General features: G+C 45.5%; 2 protein-coding genes across 2 annotated transcripts; both read left to right on the top strand.

The window, feature by feature from the left end:
• The first annotated feature begins 2,663 nt into the window (after positions 1 to 2,663).
• On the top strand, positions 2,664 to 3,479 carry LOC136460122 (uncharacterized). The gene has a single exon (XM_066459947.1). The coding sequence runs from the start codon at positions 2,664 to 2,666 to the stop codon at positions 3,477 to 3,479; it is 816 nt and encodes a 271-aa protein (XP_066316044.1).
• A 3,547-nt stretch (positions 3,480 to 7,026) lies between these two features.
• Positions 7,027 to 8,933, top strand: LOC136460121 (uncharacterized). The gene is made up of 5 exons (XM_066459946.1): positions 7,027 to 7,120; positions 7,219 to 7,287; positions 7,374 to 7,481; positions 7,661 to 7,840; positions 8,842 to 8,933. The coding sequence occupies exons 1-5, from the start codon at positions 7,027 to 7,029 to the stop codon at positions 8,931 to 8,933; spliced, it is 543 nt and encodes a 180-aa protein (XP_066316043.1).
• The last annotated feature ends 6,377 nt before the right edge of the window (positions 8,934 to 15,310 follow it).

Genomic DNA, 15,310 nt, shown 5'->3' with positions numbered 1-15,310 from the left:
TGTCAGGCATGTAAACTTTGACTCTTGACAATATCATATGGTAAGGGCTTGAAGGGCCAAAATTCAAATTATCAAGATAGAAAACCTAAGAAAAATGAAAATGGCCAATTTATCACCTTATCTAACCTAGACAGCTGTATATTATTTAGAATTGACTTTTTATTAATGAGGAACGTATGCTTTTTATATTATCTTGAAAATTTGTCCCAAATAATTCGACATAAAAACAAGATCATAGAGGGCGGGCATTACATCTTATTTAATTTTGTTCAAATTGTTTGCACTAACAACAATCAGGATCATACGCACAGACACACAGTGGGAGAAATTGGCAGCAGTGGGCCATGGGCCACTACACGAACATAGAGAGATGGTTACCACAGCGTAGACACTCTTGCTGAAGTAATCAACATCGATGGAAAAAATCCTGCAGTTTGAACACAATAAACAGCAAGATTACAGGTGAGTTGTTACTAGTGATTACCTAGAGGAGGTTAGAGGCGTAGAGCCACAGGTGCAGTGCAACCTCTCAGGGGCTCCTCTACCTCCATCCATCCTTCCGATATGATTCCAAGCAGTAGTAGCAGCAACAGTGCCATGAACCAAGAGGAGCTCGGCAAGGGGTTGGAACACACGGCCGCGCAGGAGGGAGACAGGGGGGCGGTGACCATGGAGCATGGAGGAGCAATTTTTAGGTGGGCCGTGGGGGGAAGATTGAGGCGGCATGCCTGGCAAACCTGAGCATGAGACGGGTAGAGCAGCGCCGCCTCCCTTGGAAACGACAACGGGATTTCACGCGACAGGAGGTTGAGAGGAAGGCCGGAGAGGGAAAAGTTGAGGATGCAACGGCGTAGGATAGAGACAGGGGTGACCGCGCGAAGGAAGCAACCAAGCAGGACTTTGTTGGTCCGGCGGTGGACAGGATTTGGGAGGAGGGGGAGCCAATAGGAAGGAAACGACGACTGGCGAAGGTTGAGCGGAGGAAGTAGGGCAGGTGGTGGTCGATGGGTCGAGCATAGGAAGAAGAGCATGAGGAAGAAAGAACGTGTGGTGTCCAAAGCCTCTGTGTAGGAGAGATGAAATCGAGAGGTACTCACACACGGGGGCAGGTCCAAGGAACCACGAGAGGCCAAAATGATTACGACACATGGGGCCCAAACAGAAGAGCAATCGTCCAGAGTCCAGACACCATCATAGGATTGCCACGCGGCCTTGGAGCAGGAGAGCATCTCAATGGAGGCGGATACTTTCCCCGATAAGGAATTAGAGATATACGCATGGTCAGCTGATTAGGGTTTAATCCAGGGTTTGTAAATGTAATCATGTAGATTATCTTTACTTGCATTGTTCCTTCATGGAATGAACTAGTTCAAAAGATCTGTGTTTGTTGCCGACTTTGTCATATGCATCGTGTTTCCTTCTTGTTCATTTGCGCCTTTTTTGGGTGAGCACTTGTTCCTGTTGTTCTTTGGTCAAAGTCAACTGAACTGAACGTTAGAAGAATGTTATGAGTCGGATGATATAAACATTGAAAAACTCAGTCTTAGATAAAGTAGAATAAAATAAAAACCAAGTTAAATGGAGTGACAGTGAGTTCCTATCTGGAATTGACTGTAATTACTGTTGCTACTAAAATTTGTACAGCTGATCTTAGTTCCCTACTTAAAATAGTAGATAAGTATCGAAACAATTTCAAGATATGCATGGAAACTGAATCGGCAACAAAGAAAAAACAAGCAGTCATTCAAAGCTGGCTCTAAAACCATTTCATTTCCAGTTGGGGATTTCAAACAGCGAAACCTACCAGCATTCCAAAGAGCTCTTCTCCCTAAAACGTAGCCAGATTAATTTAAACCCTGCCTCCCATACATGTCGACGTTATTAACGTCCTTAATGCACTAACTTAATTCACTCCAAATTAATCCAGCTTTCTATATATACACTGGAGATCCCTGCCAAACCGCTTATATTACACAAAAAAAAAAATCATAAAGTATACATAACATCTTCTGGCGGGCTATTGCCTAAGAGGAGGATATGATTACAGCATTTCAAAGCAGTAGGTCCAGATCAGGTCTCGGCAGTTAATGATGTAATCAAGTTTGCAAATGGCAATCCCAGATGGCAAATGAATCAGGATCTGAATCTCTTCCTGCAGTTAGCTGTAGTCTCCAGTTGATTTCTATGCGAATCCATGGGAGGTTTGTTGATGACTGATGAGTTGCTGACGAGGCAATACACTGAGCTACCAGCAGCAGCGGACCAGCCTACCCTTCCGTTTCAGAGCCAGTGTACTTGCTTGCGGCGCGGAGGAGCTCCGCGAGGGCCGCGAGAAGAAGGACATCCGGGCGGGGGCGCGCGCGTAGGGCGGCGGCATCGGCGCAGGAGGCCGAGCGGCGAAATCAAACGACGTAATTTTTTCATGCTGTCCCGCCGATTTGGTAAGAGCAAATTAACAGCCTGTGATCACACGTGATCTCTAAATTTAGCAGGTGAACTTGAATTCCTCTAGATTATCTCCACATTTAACCCACAGATTATCTCCACATTTAAGCTCCTTCCTTCTTGTATAAGTAGGCACCGAACCCGACCAATAACTCCACACCAGTGCAAAGTGAAACGAGATTCATATGGACAAGGGATCGAGCTCCCGCACCGCGTCCATGGAGGTCGAGGGAATGAGGGTGCAGCAGCCGGAGGACGGAGAGGAGAATGTACAGGCGCCGGGGAAGGAGGAGGAAGTGTCGTCGGCAAAGGAGCTCGACCTCCTCGGCGCACTCGGCTCAGAACCGCCCGAGGCAAAGGCCGTGGAGGCGGTGGCGCCAGGGAAAGGTAAGGAGAAGGGAATGCTGGCGGAGGAGGAGAAGTCGCCGGCGACGGGGACGGCAACGGCGTCCGGTGGCGTGGAGAAGAAGCGCTCGTTCAAGTGCAACTACTGCCAGCGTAAGTTCTACACCTCGCAGGCGCTGGGTGGCCACCAGAACGCGCACAAGCGCGAGCGCTCGCTCGCCAAGCGCTGCGCCGCCGCGGCCGCTGCCGCAGCAGCTGCGGCGGGGCGCGGGCTGTACGGAGGCGCCGACCCCTTCCTGCCGCCGCACCACCTCCGCTTCCAACACGCCTGGCCGTACTCCGCCGGCGGCAGCAGGCCGTCGCCGTTCCTTGGGTTCGGACGGGGCCCTGCTGCGGCACCGTTCTACGGTATGCACCACGGGTGGGCCGCGCATGCGCAGACGCAGTCTTCTATGGCGGGGCTCACCCGCCACACCGGTGCCGACCGCCCAGTCTACACGCCTCACGGCTACGGCTACGGCTCCTCGTCGAGGGCCCCTGCCCCAGCCGTCCTTGACTCCACGATGGCTGGGCTCCGATGTTCCGGCGCCGTTGACAGTGGCGCTGCCGCCAGCGGCGCACATGAAGTGCCGACGCAGGAGGAGGAGGAGGAGCAGAGTTGCAAGATAGACCTAAACCTCAGGCTCTAGCTCTGCGTGAGCTCCATTTCCATAGGGTTCATTTTTCCATTAGAGTGTCTGCTCTTGATGAAGAAGACAAGTGTCCAAGAGCGAATATGATTGCTCTATTATATATGTAGCTGCTCCTGTTAGTGATTCATTTTGTTTTTGATTAATCATACTAGCTAGCATGACATACGCGCTTCGCCGCGTGCGCGCCTGGTCATCGTGCTCATAAAAATCATGTGGGTTTAGTTAAAAAAAATCACGTGTGGGCCGCTAATGTGTTGATGAGTCGGACATCATGAAGTAAACATCTTTAGGCGATCGACGACAGTATCAAGCATCAACCGTTGTAGCACTCACGTTAGCCTATTTTCTATTTCAGTTGGAGGCATCATGTGTTTTCATGCTGGTTTAATTTTAGCGCTGTCTTGGTTCTCGACAGAGTATATATTTGGAAAGAATAAATCACAGAATGTAATTTACCTTGAATGCACTTTATTCGGCATGGTAATAGTAACCATCATTGTCATAGGAAGGCAGATACGGAGTACACGATAATTACGCCGAGGCCGAGCACACCGGGACAGGTCGCGCCGATCATTCCCTCCGATGGTTGACCCTGCTAGGGAAACGAACGCCCACAGATGTCTCGTGATGCGTGGGGACCACCCAACGATAATTCCCAATGGCGTGGCGTGGCCTTCATCCTGATTTATTTTTTATTTTTTGCCCTTTTAAAAAAATATTTACATTTAGACTCTTGGGGTTTTTATTTTTTATAGACCCGGGCTCGACGCCATGGCCTACGACGCTGAGGTAACATGTCCTGGCGTCGAGCTGTGTGGCGTGGAGGCTTGCGTGGTAGTGACCTGGCGGCTCGCTCGGTACCATGGTCCTTGGCGCCGAGCTCTAGCCAACTGGCCCCACGCATCCGTCTCCTTATTCCGTGTCTCTCTCCTTTCCTGTCTCCCTCCTTTGCTGAATTGGATTTCAAACTTGGAGATCAAAAAATGTCCAAACAAAGTTGTGTGTTTTTGCATGCTAGGTTTTCTAGAGTACTACAACTTCTATTTAGGGTGTAAAAGAGGTTGCCACACAAAATTGAAATGGAAGCACCCCCAACAAATGGCATGTTAAAACCGGTAAACAAGGACTAAGACAAAATTTTGGAAGGCAAAATAGAATCAGATTCAAAGTTGTGTCCACTATTTGACAAGGTTAGAGGATGATTTAGGGTTTGTTCCAAAAATAAAGTTTGTAGCACACAACCGAATGTACAACTTTGATTAAAGGTCAAATACCAGAGCTTGTATAGAAAGTAAAGTTCTACTTTGGTCAAAGTAGTAATATGAAAAAGATCTTACACTTGATAGGAACACAGAAGCATTTTCAAGCCATGTCACCAACATAAACCCTAGTTCATTTTCAGTCCTTAGGAGTTGGAGGTTGGTTAGGTGGTCAAACATTACTTGTTTACATCCTAACTTCCTTGGTCTTTCAACCATTTTAAGCAATGGACACATTTGATTAAACCTAACGCTACATGGACAGTACATAGAACAATACATGGCATGTGTGGAACTTTAGGTACGTAAAGCTAAATAGTCACATCACTAATCCTAACATGTGACATCTGGCCTAGTTTAGATTTTGGCCCATAGTGGTCCTTGTGCATGTTAATGACATATTGTGGATAATTTAGTCCCACCTTGGATGTTAAAAGTGGGATAAACCAACATATAAGGCTTTCAAAGTCCATCCCACCATCCCCGGGTTAATCCTTTTACGCGAAGCGAGGACGAAAGCATAAATGGGATGGTGGTAGGTGTGGTTCGCTCAGCGTGCAGAGTGGATCTTAGCCGTTTAGACTTTGGAGCATTACAAATGGTATAAGAGCCGACCTTCGCGGCCACGGACGTGTGCGGGTCAGGGGTGTGAAAGCTCTAGTTTGTATTTGGATAATTGATGAAACATATACACTAACCTTTGTCATGAGTTGTGAAATGAGCTAGGTTGGTGCAATCCAAGTTTGAAGCATGGTGGCACTCAAGAGAAGGTGTTGATCACATGAAATGATGAGATGCCCACATGGGTTTTTCCTTACATGCCTCTTAGGAAACAACCTCAACCGTTGATTTAGACACCAACTCGACGATACACAAGCACTAGACTTGTGGGCTATTTTTTGCAGGGCACAATGCATACTACATGTAGAGGGGCAGTCCGGCAAAGATAAGGGATCGTTTCTAACTATCCTCCTGTGCTTCATCCAATAGAGTCCTAAACAAATCCTTTTGTAGCACCTAGATGCATAGTGATGCTGACCGAAACTAGGGACGTGCTTCCTCTAGCTATTTACTTAGCTGATGCAGCATTTTGCACTCACTATGTGATGGTTCAAGAGGGAATTGACTTGATCACAGCGGCTCTAGAAGATAGAGTGCCACTCAGGCCGTTGAATAGTTGATCAACTCCTTGTTGGTCATTGTTCTGTGAGACATAGCCTTCATAGCTACCGACAAGTCATTACCTAGCTAGAGATTAACCTTCCTACTGGTAACTAATTAGTTGTCTCTCAACACTTAAAAAGCTTCAAAACTTCTTTTTGACGGCAACAATTGTAGTTGATGTGCAAACAGATAATCACCATGGAAGTCAGCAGAGAAGGGGTCACACCGAAGAAGGTCGGTTTCTGACTACATGATCATCTCGCACCTAAAGATCAAGAACTTGAACAGGAAGCTCATGAGCACCGGTGACCTATTACAGCACATAATATCCCAGTCCATTTATCATCCAACTAATAACTTGTTCAACCTCAAGTGTGGTGCACCTTTCTGATCCAACAAGGATGACATAAGTTGCTCACTAGATGATCGACGTCATTATAGGGACAGTCAAGTAGAGTCACTTGTCTACCACCTCTTGCAGTCTGTTAATGTTTATGTTAGTGACCTGTTCTTCGTGGTTATCCTTTGGACGTCTTCAGAAGGAAGCTCTCCTACTGCATTAGGTTCAACATACTCCCTCCATCCCAAAAAACCTGACGTTTAGGACATGATTGTGCTTACCAAGGAGTCATTAATTAGGGTATAGTTTTCCCTATATGCCTCTATTAAATACTGTTGCGAGCGCTATCCATACGAGAAAGTTTCCTGGTTCATCTGGTTAGTGCGGTGTGGGTGAGCCCTAAGTCCCGAGGTCTCGAGGTCAAAACTCCGTGGACGCATTTTTTTGCCCGTGGCTTCATTTTGCATGGGTTTGGGTGGGGCGTGGCACGTGCGCGTTGGCTCGCATGGCACTGGTGCGGGTGGGAGCGCGTTTGGTGTTGTTTTGGCGCATTTGGGCAGCGTTGGTGCTTGTTTTTGCGCCGTTCGCGCTCGGGTTTGTGCGTGGCCACGTAATTTTTCTATCCGCGCTCCAAGCATTCTAATTTGGCGCTAATCTGGCTGGTCTCCGGACACTTCGACTGCTCTGGCTGCTGCTTCATTTAAAACGCCTCGTTCTCCACTGTACCACTCCCATGCTTGTCGTGCTCCACTCTTTCCTTCTCCACTCCTTCTCAAATGCAATGGCTAATCCATTTGATTTGAACGTTCGTTTGGAAGAAGATGACGGCGACGTCGATCTCAATGAGCCAATATTGGAGGACGACACCATAAATGGTAATGTACTACTCAGTTTGTTTGGTTTTTTTGTTTTATATTCAAAGCAAGAACGTGTGGTAACGTTTCTCATTTTCTTTCTTCTTTTTTTTGGACAGGGTTCGATTTGAACTTGCCATTAGATGATTTTGGTGCTGTCGATTTTGATTACCTACAAAACCTTGCTGGTAATTTTTTTCTCATTTTGTTCTTTCGTTTTCTCCGTACTTGCAATGAAGCTGATGCTTTCTTTCCCTTTGATCTGAACGTTTAGCGGACGATGACGACGGCAACCTTGCCTTGGATCTCAACGAGGCTGAAAATGACGATGGCGACGCCGGCTTTGATCTGAACGAGCCTGAAGATGACGAGCATGGCATCGGTAAAATGCTTCGTCTCTTGTTTTCCTCTTCTGCATGTACTACAGCATGTTCTTCTTCTCTTGTGCATGACGAGCTAGAACATGCCGTGAGCATCTGTTGTTGAATGTCTTTGTTTTTTTCATATATTGAGAGCATGCCATGAGTACTATTAAAATGGTTGTTTTTTTCCTTTTGTTAGAACAACATGCCGATCAAGTAAATCAACCGAAGCATGACTATTCTGATCATGTTAGACAACAAGTGTACCAAGCATTGTTGATGAGAAGTAAGAATGGGAAACTAGGCAAGCAAGATACAACAATTGTTGGTGCTCAATTTGGAGTAAAGATTCGATCAGTTCAGCGCATATGGAAGCAAGGTAAAAACCAACTTGCTCACAAGATTCCAGTCATGGTTCCTAATCTAAAGAAAGGTAGAAGTGGCCGTAAAGCAATCCCTCTTGATTTGGAAAAATTGCGGGACATTCCTCTCAAGCAAAGAATGACCATAGAAGATGTGTCTAGTAGACTTGGTATTAGCAAATCTAGGATACATAGGTACTTGAAAAAAGGTTTGCTTAGACGCCACTCTAGTAGCATAAAACCTTACCTCACCGAGGCTAACAAGAAGACTAGGTTGAAGTGGTGCATTGACATGATTGAGCAAGGTTTAGTTGATGATCCAAAGTTTAAGGATTTGTTTGACTTTGTGTTTATTGATGAGAAATGGTTCTACGTCTCTCAAAAATCCGAGAGATACTACTTGCTACCCGAGGAAGATGAACCACATCGTACTTGCAAGAACAAGAATTATATCCCTAGGCTCATGTTTTTGTGTGTTTGTGCTCGGCCAAGATTTAGAAATAGAGAATGTGTGTTTGATGGCAAAATAGGTTGTTTTCCACTAGTCAATTTTGAACAAGCTATTAGACGAAGTGGAAACCGTCTTCGTGGTGCACAAGTTATCAAGCCCATAACTTCAATAACAAGAGATGTGATTAGAGAGTTCATGATAAACAAAGTGCTGCCCGCTATCTGAGCCAAGTGGCCAAGAGAAGATGTGCACAAGCCAATTTTCATACAACAAGATAATGCACCTTCTCATCTAAAAGTGGATGATCCTATTTTTTGTGAGCATGCTAAGCAATATGGGTTTGACATTCGGCTTATTTGTCAACCACCCAATTCACCGGATTTCAACATTCTAGACTTGGGTTTTTTTCGTGCTATTCAAGCTATTCAATACAAGAAGAATGCAAAAACAATGCAAGATTTAATTCCAGCCGTGCAACAGGTAAATTGATCATCCATTCGATTGTTTAAATTGATCTTGGACAAGTAATGAACTCACTAATTCATTTCTTGAACACATGTTTTGTAGGCATTTATGGAGTACTCTCCACAGAAGGCAAATATGATCTTTGTGACACTACAAACTGTTTTGAAGGAAGCAATGAAGATAAAGGGTTGTAACAAAATCAAGATTCCTCACATGAATAAACAAAGACTAGAGAGGGAAGATAGGCTACCATTGCAAGTCCCTTGTGAAGCTTCTTTGCTAGCCGAAGCACTAGCTGCTCTCCCTGCATGAAACCATTAGAAGAAGCAAGTTAGCTTTTGCACCAAATTAGATAATGCATGTACTGTATGTTAGCTTTTGCACCTTACTGATCCTGTATGCACTCATCGTTAGCTTGTGACTCCAGTTGCTTCAGCTTTTGTTCTTCCAGTTTCTTCATATTGTATTGTTCGTCCAGCTTCTTCATTACGTGCTCAGGAAGAAGAATTGTGTCACCTCTCATTTGAAGTTCGTGCACATCAGGAATATACACCTCACAATCAAAATTTTCCATCTTATCACACACCCTTGCTGCGAGATTGTAGTCCTCATGTAAAAGGCCACAACGGGCACACCTGCGAGCTTCGCGACGAGCTTCGTAGCATGCTTCGCCGAAGACGCCGCCGGCATGGAACATGCCGCAGCGAGGACAGTGCACCACCTCGTCCAGCTGGTCGGAGTCCGGTAGTACCTCGATGGAGTCCGGTAGCACCACGTCGGAGTCCGGCACCTCCTCGACGGAGTCCGGCACCACGTCGATGAAGTCGAGCACATCGACGGACTCCATGGCCACAACAGAGTCCGTGCCCTCCGAGTTCAGCGTGTCGGCGGACTCCATGGCGCGGCGAGGGAGGCGCGTGCTGGCGGCGGCACCGTGCTGTGGAGGTAGGCGAGGGCGTGCGGAGGTAGGCGAGGGCGTGCTGCGGAGGTAGGCGAGGGCGTGCTACGGAGGTAGGCGAGGGCGTGTGTCAATGTTCTTGGTTGAACCGTACAAGGTCGCGGCGGCGGCGCGGTAAAACCCTAAACACTGCGTGCTGCAGAGGGCGGCGGCATGCTGCGTTTGAGCACCTGCGGCACAGCGGCAGGAGAAGAACGGCGTGTCAAGGTGTTGCAGAGGGACTATAGTGCCTTTACTCCACGCAAGAGCTGAGGACGGCAGCGACCAAGAGAACGAGGCATCGGTCCATCGAGCGATTAATGCGTAGTCGAAGGAACCGTTGGCGAGCGGCTCGCCAGGGGTAAACCCATCCTCGTGAGGCCTCGGGAGCCCAGGACGTCAGGTTTCATGAAAATGCTTTGGTTGCCCAGGGCGTCTGGTTTTTTGGGATGGAGGGAGTATAGATCTTCTAACAAGGTAAGGAAAGATAACCAAGGAAAAGCTCATGAGAAGATAACTCATCGGTGTATTTCCATAATGGATCATGACTAGAAACCTTGATAGCAGCGCGCACCCAACAAGGAAGCCCTAGGTTCCGCTGTGGTACCGTTAGTCATTAACCAAGACACCATTATCGAACATACAACCTACAAGAAATCTCACATGGCACAAATTGGGTTGCATAGGAGCAAGCACTATGTGAAGGAGGGATATCAAGCAAAGTTAGTCACAAGGTTAGGAGTCAACAAGGGGTGGTCCAAGGTAAAGACATGGCACAAGAGAAACATAGATTAGCTAATGAAGGCAACTGAGCATGAGACTCTTGCTTCATTTTCACGCACGCCTTGAAAGTAAATATGGGATTTTTAGTCTTGTCGAGCAGCAACATGAGATCAAGACTGATAAATGTCTAGAGACTTAAAAGAGTTGGAGACAAAACAAATGAGATTTAAGGAATAGAGTCAATGCACGGACTAGGGATTCAGTTGATAAAGCAACGACATGATCTGTAAGGAAAAGGTTTCAAAGCTAGGGTAGATAGCGATTAGCGTTGCACCAGATCATCTATAGGAGAAGGAGCAATGAGGTTCGACAAGGATTTTTTAGTAGGGTCCTCCCACACAGGAGCGAGACAACCATGACATATGCAAGCATTCAAGGGAACTAAGCTTGGGCTTAAGGTCAAGCAATGGCTCAGGCTCGTAAGAGAGAACTTAATTGGAGACGACAACCATGAGATTATCAAAACTTGGACGTTGTTCCAGGATAGTGCTCTTCAACACTCATGTGCTTACCGAGGACAAAAGGGGTGACAGCTACGGCACTACCTAGATAATGAGCATCCACACGTCTAAAGTACTAATGTGAAGATAACTTGAAAGGAAGAACCTGACATTATATTTAAAAGAAAAGCATGTGCAGGCTTCTAACAAGGTATCACTACCAGTTTTAGTTTTCAAAGGAGTGAAGTTTTTTATAACTACTAACTTGTCATCTATTTCCTTTGGAAGCAAACATATAAGGCAAAGCTAATCACACACTATCTTCAAGCACATCTATTCAAGCGGCATGGAATAAGGCATTTTGCTTAGCTTCACACAGGCAAGATAGTAACATCACATTGATCACAAGTTTCTTAGTATTAGAACAAAGTGAGGGAAGCATATTTATGCACAAGCACAATCATGATGCATGACCGTCCTATTTGTCCTCACAAAATTGCTAGCCTAAGATGGCAATCACGTTCTATGTCGGTGGCATAACACGTACTCTCTCGATATATAGCTAGTCGTTAGCTACATTCAATCTACGCATCCGTTTTTAGTGTACCTGCAGAAGGATTTCATTTCAGCCCAACCCCACAATTATATATGCAGAAATGAAAGTCTGGGCTCTATGTTGCAAGCTAAATACTTCCATATATATATATATATACCCACATATATATACTTCCATATCAAAGCTACCCAAAAGTAAATACGTCTATACATACATATAGAATATGCATATATAGCCGTACCAAAGCTAACCCACAATTAAATACTTTTGTATGTATATGAGATATATATAATTAAGTATCAAAACTATCTCTTCCCTTTGACCGCACGCTCACATCTTGTGGTCATGCCACTCACCATCTTACCTGGGCATAGAGATATATTGATCCATACATTACCACTCAAGCGAATGGCATCCATACAATAGCACGTCGTATGGATGAAATAAAAATTGCAATTAAGTAAATCCCACATAGTTATTATTAGTTTACTTAGCCACCTAGTAGTCCTTAATTGGGCTTAACTGGTGGTTGTCGCTAGCATAGTTTTGAAAATTAGTTTTGACAAATTTGCCTGTAGCTAAGGTTTTAGTCCAAATAGGCTTTTAAAACCAAAACTTTATTTTTAAAACTACGTACATGATAGTATTATGCTTAATCTTGATCCGATGCCAGCTGTGATAGAACAGCCTAATTTATATAAGATCAAGTATGGTTGTCCCTGTTTAACATGTTGACGCGTGCGTACTTTCACTTATATAAACCCGATAGTCCGCCAAGTGTCACGAAGGACCTCGGTAAATCAACATCATAACCAAGATTGCATGATTAAGCAAATACACATCACATACATAGAGTTGCAGTAGAAATAATATTACAAATAGGTTCACAAATAATAGTATAAGTTTGGGTTTTAAAATAGGTTAAAGGAAAACAACATAGCTTTTAAATGATTATATTAATATAAGTTCCAAATATATTGCTAGCATAAGTGACCTCCTTTGATAAAAGCATATAGATGAGAAACAAATATAGAGTCACCGAACCCACCGGCGGTTAGCCACCATCTTCAGCAGGTTGAGAACTTCACCTGCAACATGGTGGGATAAACCCTGAGTACTCGAATGTAGTCAGCTAGACTTACCCATCATAAACCATAAATAAAGTGACTCCAAGGAGTATGCAAGGCTTTATTGGTGGAGTTAGCTTGACAACATTTTACATAAAAGCTTAAGTAACATAACTTGGAGATTTAATATCTTTAGCATCAAATTGAATACCTATTCAATTAAGCATCTCTAGATTAGCACCTGTACTAGAGCAATCATGTGATTAAGCTAACAAGCATTAGTAACCATATCTGGTGTATTAATTTGAGCATCATCATAACCATCAAGTTCCATCAATTAATGCTATGTTGCCGCTGCTCAGTCAAGTTCTCACTATCTAGGAGAGACGATGACTCTAATCGATTTCAACCAGCTGGGGAGTTATTCCTAATATAAACCCATACATCCCTGCGCCAAGGTAGTCTTAGGTCACCTTTGGTACAACTCATGTATAGTTGTGGGTCCGGCAGCGCCGCACCCTCAGGGATACTACCAGTCTGCCAGGAAGTTCAGGCCCGACCTACCCTTGGAAAATGTACGGATGTGTGCTGGTCAGGGGTGTGAAAGCTCTAGTTTGGTTTTGGATAATTGATGAAACCTATACACTAACCTTTGTCATGAGTTGTGAAATGAGCTAGGTTGGTGCAATCCAAGTCTGAAGCATGGTGGCACTCAAGAGAAGGTGTTGATCACATGAAATGATGAGATGCCCACATGGGTTTTTCCTTACATGCCTCTTAGGAAACAACCTCAACCATTGATTTAGACACCAACTCGACGATACACAAGCACTAGACTTGTGGGCTATTTTTTGCAGGGCACAATGCATACTACATGTAGAGGGGCAGTCCGGCAAAGATAAGGGACCATTTCTAACTATCCTCCTGTGCTTCATCTAATAGAGTCCTAAACAAATCCTTTTGTAGCACCTAGGTGCATAGTGATGCTGACCGAAACTAGGGACGTGCTTCCTCTAGCTATTTACTTAGCTGATGCAGCATTTTGCACTCACTATGTGATGGTTCAAGATGGAATTGACTTGATCACAGTGGCTCTAGAAGATAGAGTGCCACTCAGGCCATTGAATAGTTGATCAACTCCTTGTTGGTCATTGTTCTGTGAGACATAGCCTTCATAGCTACCGATGAGTTGTTACCTAGCTAGAGATTAACCTTCCTACTGGTAACTAATTAGTTGTCTCTCAACACTTAAAAAGCTTCAAAACTTCTTTTTGATGGCAAGAATTGTAGTTGATGTGCAAACATATAGTCACCATGGAAGTCAGCAGAGAAGGGGTCACACCGAAGAAGGTCGGTTTCTGACTACATGATCATCTCGCACCTAAAGATCAAGAACTTGAACAGGAAGCTCATGAGCACCGGTGACCTATTACAGCACATAATATCCTGGTCCATTTATCATCTGACTAATAACTTGTTCAACCTCAAGTGTGGTGCACCTTTCTGATCCAACGGGGATGACATAAGTTGCTCACTAGATGACCGACGTCATTACAGGGACAATCAAGTAGAGTCACTTGTCTACCACCTCTTGCAGTCTATTAATGTTTATGTTAGTGACCTGTTCTTCGTGGTTATCCTTTGGACGTCTTCAGAAGGAATCTCTCCTACTGCATTAGGTTCAACATATAGATGTTCTGACAAGGTAAGGAAAGATAACCAAGGAAAAGCTCATGAGAAGATAACTCATCGGTGTATTTCCATATTGGATCATGACTAGAAACCTTGAGACATTGAGCGAGGCGGAGCCATCCCTTAGCCAGCCCTCAGCCATTGGGTGAGGCAGAGCCTGCCCTCAGACATTGAGCGAGGCAGAGCCATCCCTCAGCCATTGAACAAGACAGAGCCTACCCTCAGCCATCGGGCGAGGCAGAGCCAATCTTCAGTCTTCTAGGCAAGAAGTGTAGTTGCGTTCTTATCTATTTGGGAGCATTAATGTTTGATGGCTATTAGTTCCACCTTATTGGGTACCCCAGTATTAGGTTAACGATAGTAGCCCCCGAGCCCCTGGGTGATTCAAATAGAATCACCAAGGGGTGATTTGACTTGCCAAAGGGTGAGCGCGAGTGCACCCGACGGGTGTAGCCCCCAAGCCCCCGGGTGATTCAGGCAGAATCTCCCAGGGGGTATTTTGATTCTCTAGAGGGTGCACGCGAGCGCACCCATTAGGTGTAGCCCTTGAGCCCCTAGGTGATTTAGGCAGAATCACCCGGTGGGTATTTTGATTCGCCAAAGGGTGCGCGCGAGCGCACCCGTCGGGTGTAGCCCCCGAGTCCGGGGTGACTCAGATAGAATCGCCCAGGGGGTAATTTTGGACCCTTCACAGGTAAGGCTATGAGATTTGGTTTTTGTCAACTGGACAATTTAAAGGAAACCATGGTATCCCATTCACGGGGAGTTGTCTAGGGTTAGCCTAGTTGGGACTCGATTACGGATCGAGGCTCCCTTGAGGCTTGTGCGCCTGAGTTCTGGCCGCTCGTGGGCCCATCCCTCGTTGGGATGGCCATCAAGACTATTGGGCCAGCCCTTGAACTCCTAGGCCTAGGTGGGCCGGAGAAAAGCTTTTTGACCCGTATCCCCTCTATGGGAAAAGAGTCCTGGTCTGCTCGGGAAGGCAAAATGTCCGGCGCAATTTTGGTGGGAAAGGATAGGGATCGCGGGCGCATATCCTACGATGTGACATGGTGGTGTATCATGGCAGGCTTAGAGACCTAGGTAGGTGGTTGCT

The sequence above is a fragment of the Miscanthus floridulus genome, chromosome 6 (assembly GCF_019320115.1).
Source record: "Miscanthus floridulus cultivar M001 chromosome 6, ASM1932011v1, whole genome shotgun sequence".
NCBI lineage: Eukaryota > Viridiplantae > Streptophyta > Magnoliopsida > Poales > Poaceae > Miscanthus > Miscanthus floridulus.
The sequence above is the reverse complement of the archived record's forward strand: the minus strand, read 5'-3'. Positions and strand labels throughout refer to the sequence as shown.